The sequence below is a fragment of the Lepeophtheirus salmonis genome, unplaced genomic scaffold, assembly GCF_016086655.4.
Source record: "Lepeophtheirus salmonis unplaced genomic scaffold, UVic_Lsal_1.4 unplaced_contig_18525_pilon, whole genome shotgun sequence".
Lineage (NCBI taxonomy): Eukaryota > Metazoa > Arthropoda > Copepoda > Siphonostomatoida > Caligidae > Lepeophtheirus > Lepeophtheirus salmonis.
In genome coordinates, this window is record NW_027292916.1 from 642 (window position 1) to 4,453 (window position 3,812).

The 3,812-nt window shown below is 31.2% G+C and overlaps 1 protein-coding gene across 1 annotated transcript; it reads right to left on the minus strand.

The window, feature by feature from the left end:
* Positions 1-727: 727 nt before the first annotated feature.
* LOC121131139 (uncharacterized) lies at positions 728-1,313 on the minus strand. Its single transcript, XM_040726677.2, has 3 exons — positions 1,102-1,313; positions 935-1,045; positions 728-876 (listed from the first exon to the last, which is right to left on the minus strand). The coding sequence occupies exons 1-3, from the start codon at positions 1,250-1,252 to the stop codon at positions 743-745; spliced, it is 396 nt and encodes a 131-aa protein (XP_040582611.1). The 5' UTR covers positions 1,253-1,313; the 3' UTR covers positions 728-742.
* Between the last annotated feature and the right edge of the window lie 2,499 nt (positions 1,314-3,812).

A 3,812-nucleotide genomic window follows, 5' to 3' on the forward strand; every position in this document is an offset into this window, starting at 1 on the left:
TATTGTTTAAATTTATTCCAGGCCCACGACTTAGGGACTACTTATACATGTTGGATGTATTTCTGTAAAAATATACTTGAATGCCTGATTTAGAAATTTACATGATTGATTTTACATAAATGTGACTTAACTCAATCGATTAAACTTTCAATAGTATCAACCGGATAATGTTTACAACATATTAAACTATGCAACATTTTTATCACATTTTTCATATTCTGTCAATTAGTCTATTTGTTTTATTCTAATATGTTGAAAAAATTACCCGAATTTTGGTGGTAACCTAATAATCACCACTAATAATATTACGTAATCCACTGTCAAGTATTAAATAAAAAAACGCAAGCTTATATATTTGGAAAATATCGCAACCTCTCTGTTGTTTTTAATCATTTATTAATTTTCCTTTCGAAATACATAAACATTCTAGCAGGAATGGGAATACTTATTTTATCAGAATATGTATCAAATTTATTATTCTCATGAAAGAATTAGTTTAATTGATTTTAATATCACATTACCTGTTTATATTACAAATAAATTTGTTAATAAAATAAATGCACACCAGTTTAGCACCTTCATTATTTCTAATTGTCTAATGACAACATCCAGTTGAGTAAAGAAATATTAGAAAAAAGTCTATATCATTATTAAATATATATTCTCAGAATTTTAAGTTTGGGTTATAGGATCTTGCTTTATGCATAAGAGGCTCCGAATCTTCGCATATAAATGACTTTTTCTATAGCAGGCCGGAGTCATGCCATGCAATTCCATCATCGTACCAATTATTATTAATAGATAAGCATGCCTCCACGTTTACTAAATCTGGTTTAAGCAAATATTCTGCATTGTCTGGCTGAGGAACATCCCGATCTGTAAATTTGAAGAAAAAAAAGTCAGGAACAAAATAGGGTTGTTTTTCGTTACTTACTCTCTAAGAATTGCCCAATGTAGCCAGTGCGTGACCAAGGTTTCTCAGGCCATCCTGGAGGTGTACTGTTAGTGGCATATATCCTTTCGCCAGACCCTGACCAAAACCATCCTAAAATTACAGACAAATTAATCATAATGCATATATATCCCTGAAATACCACTTACCATTTACATTCCGTGGTTGTAAATGAGGCTTATCACATCCCTTGAAATTACATAACCGACCAGATGTCCAAACATCACGAAGGCCTTTCTCTGCGATGATTTGTTGAATCAGTTCGTTTTCAATGGGAGATTCTATGGATATCAAATCCATACATAACTCTCGGCAAAGATTCCGAGCATCTAACCAATTTGCTTTATTGCCCTGAACAAGAACAAAGCTTAATTAATTACAGTATTTTTGGAACTCTTAATTGAGAGGTATAATCAACAGAAACTTTCGAGTAATGAAGGATTTTTTAGTTTAGATCTGTTAAAAATCATAACCTAAAAAAAAAAAATTGGGACCGACGTCCATCTTTTAGAGTGCGTTAGGCACGGACACTCCTGAATCTTTGCTAAAAATTAATTATGAAGTAAAAAAATCATTCATAAAGAAATATCTAGATACTTAAGGGTATTAGTAATTATGATTGAGTACAGTGGGGATGTACTTTTTCTCGTATATATGTAAACCCTTTGCATATTTTAGTTTAAGCTATACAATGAATATTCCATTTCAATTCAATGGTTACTTTGTCTCCTTCACATGAATAAACTGTATTTCAATAAGTTATTAATTTATTTAGTTGGTGAACATTAATGACCATGGACTTATATAGGTCCAATAGTTAATATATACTATATTACAAACCATGTATAACGAAATAATTACAACACTTTTGTTAGGTATATTTCGTGATTGTAAAATAAAATGTGAGACATAATCTGAAGGCTTACAGCTTAAAAATTGTTTATAAGCAAAAAAATGAATAGCTTGTTACATTAAAATAAACAGCAAGAAAGACAATTTTGTAAAAGTAATCGCTTTAAGCGAGGAGGGATCGACACCATCAGCAGATTGGGATCGCAAGGTCGACTGTCTACAGGGTAAAAAGTGTGTTGATTCTAGTGGAAAAAACTTTGACAGAAAAACTGGAGGCGAGACCAAGGTCGACTACAAGGACATCAACGGCGATTTGAGGTGATTCAAAGAAGTCCATGAAACTTGACAGTTTCCAGGGTCATGTTCAGGAAAGGCTGATGCATGAGAAACCATTTCTCCCCTTCAAATGAAATAGGAATATTCTATCATTGCAGGACATCCTGTAGTCAACATATACATCGATGAAAAAGCTAAAACTGTGGTTCCAGTCATTAATCACTAGAGTGACAGCTTTATTTTGTTTGGAAAAAAAGGAAGATGGGGCTGACATTATCACTACTAACAAACATGATGATTCTGGGCTTTGTGGCCTCCTCTGGAATTGCCATGCTTCTAATCTGGATCTCAGTGAGGGCTCATGTCCCCCATGTTTGCAATTTCAAAAGTATTTCCCTCCCTTTGGGAACATAAATTGTACACATCCTTTTTTTATAACAAAAGCAATAAGGGGAAATTTTGATTTGAAGAGCCTGTGAAAAGACAGGGTGGCGATGATGATCAAAAATATACTTGAGAGGTCACAAATACTAATGTTGTGACTGTTTGTCAATTAGGTTTAGCCAGCGGCTTTAGATTATCTCTTATAAGAATAAAAGTTCGTCGTGGATCCGATCATCAATTAATGGATCAACTGGTATATCTGGGATGACAAAATCTAGATCCAAGTGATTCAGACGAACAGAATCCGGCTATATTACTATAACTTTTTAAAATTGAAATGTGTCCAAAATACAGACAATTAGAGAGTTATATAAAAGTTCTACTGCTGATTTGGCGCACCCTGTACATAAAAAATTGCAGGGCATTCATTTTATTCTTAAAACCAATATGCAAGATCCTTGAACCTCTCATTTTTTTCTAAATATTCACCTATCTGGGTTTAATTTTCTATTGTTAGATTTTATAAATTAATATGTATATTATCATGAATTGTTGTTCTCATTTTTACAAATTAATTAAAGTTATAACGGACTTTTCTATATATCTACATTTACAAAGATATTTGCTATTTGTATAATGTACATTATATATCCAACAATGACTGGAAATTTGATTGTTTAGAAAAATCTATTTGAATAGATGAGCTAAAAAAATGATTTTTGCAAGTAATATTTCAAGTACACATCAATATTTCCAATACATTTTTAATATTAAACTGTTGGTATCATATGATAATGGTTTTATATTAAAGGATTGTAGTTTGCAAAATGTTTACACTATTACAGACAATAAAATTGTCTAGCAAAAACATATTCTACCCAAATAAAAAAGAAACCGTTATTTTCTCATTTCGAATTCAATTCTTATTTGATTTTTCAATTACGTATATGTTATGTTAGTTCACATATTCACATTGTATACTGACGATATCAGCCATTTTGCATTATTATAATGTTTTTTGAAGGATAATAAGGTTAGATGTCTTTTGGCGTGTCACTTGTAAAATATTATTAAGCGACAATCTTTTATTCTAAGCAGTTAATTTACCAAAGGTTAAACAAATGGCTGTGAAATGAAACTACATTTTATTAACCCATTCATACTTCCACCGTCATCATATGAACACGATATTCTCTGTACACTTAGAATCAATGTTTCATATCCTCCAGGTAATAGTTTTTTTCTTGTTGTCGTAATGCTTAAAATGTATTGTTTGTTTGAATATTTGTATTTTTATAATGAAAATTAAAAATAATATAGGGGAAAGGTTTATTTTGCAATTGACACA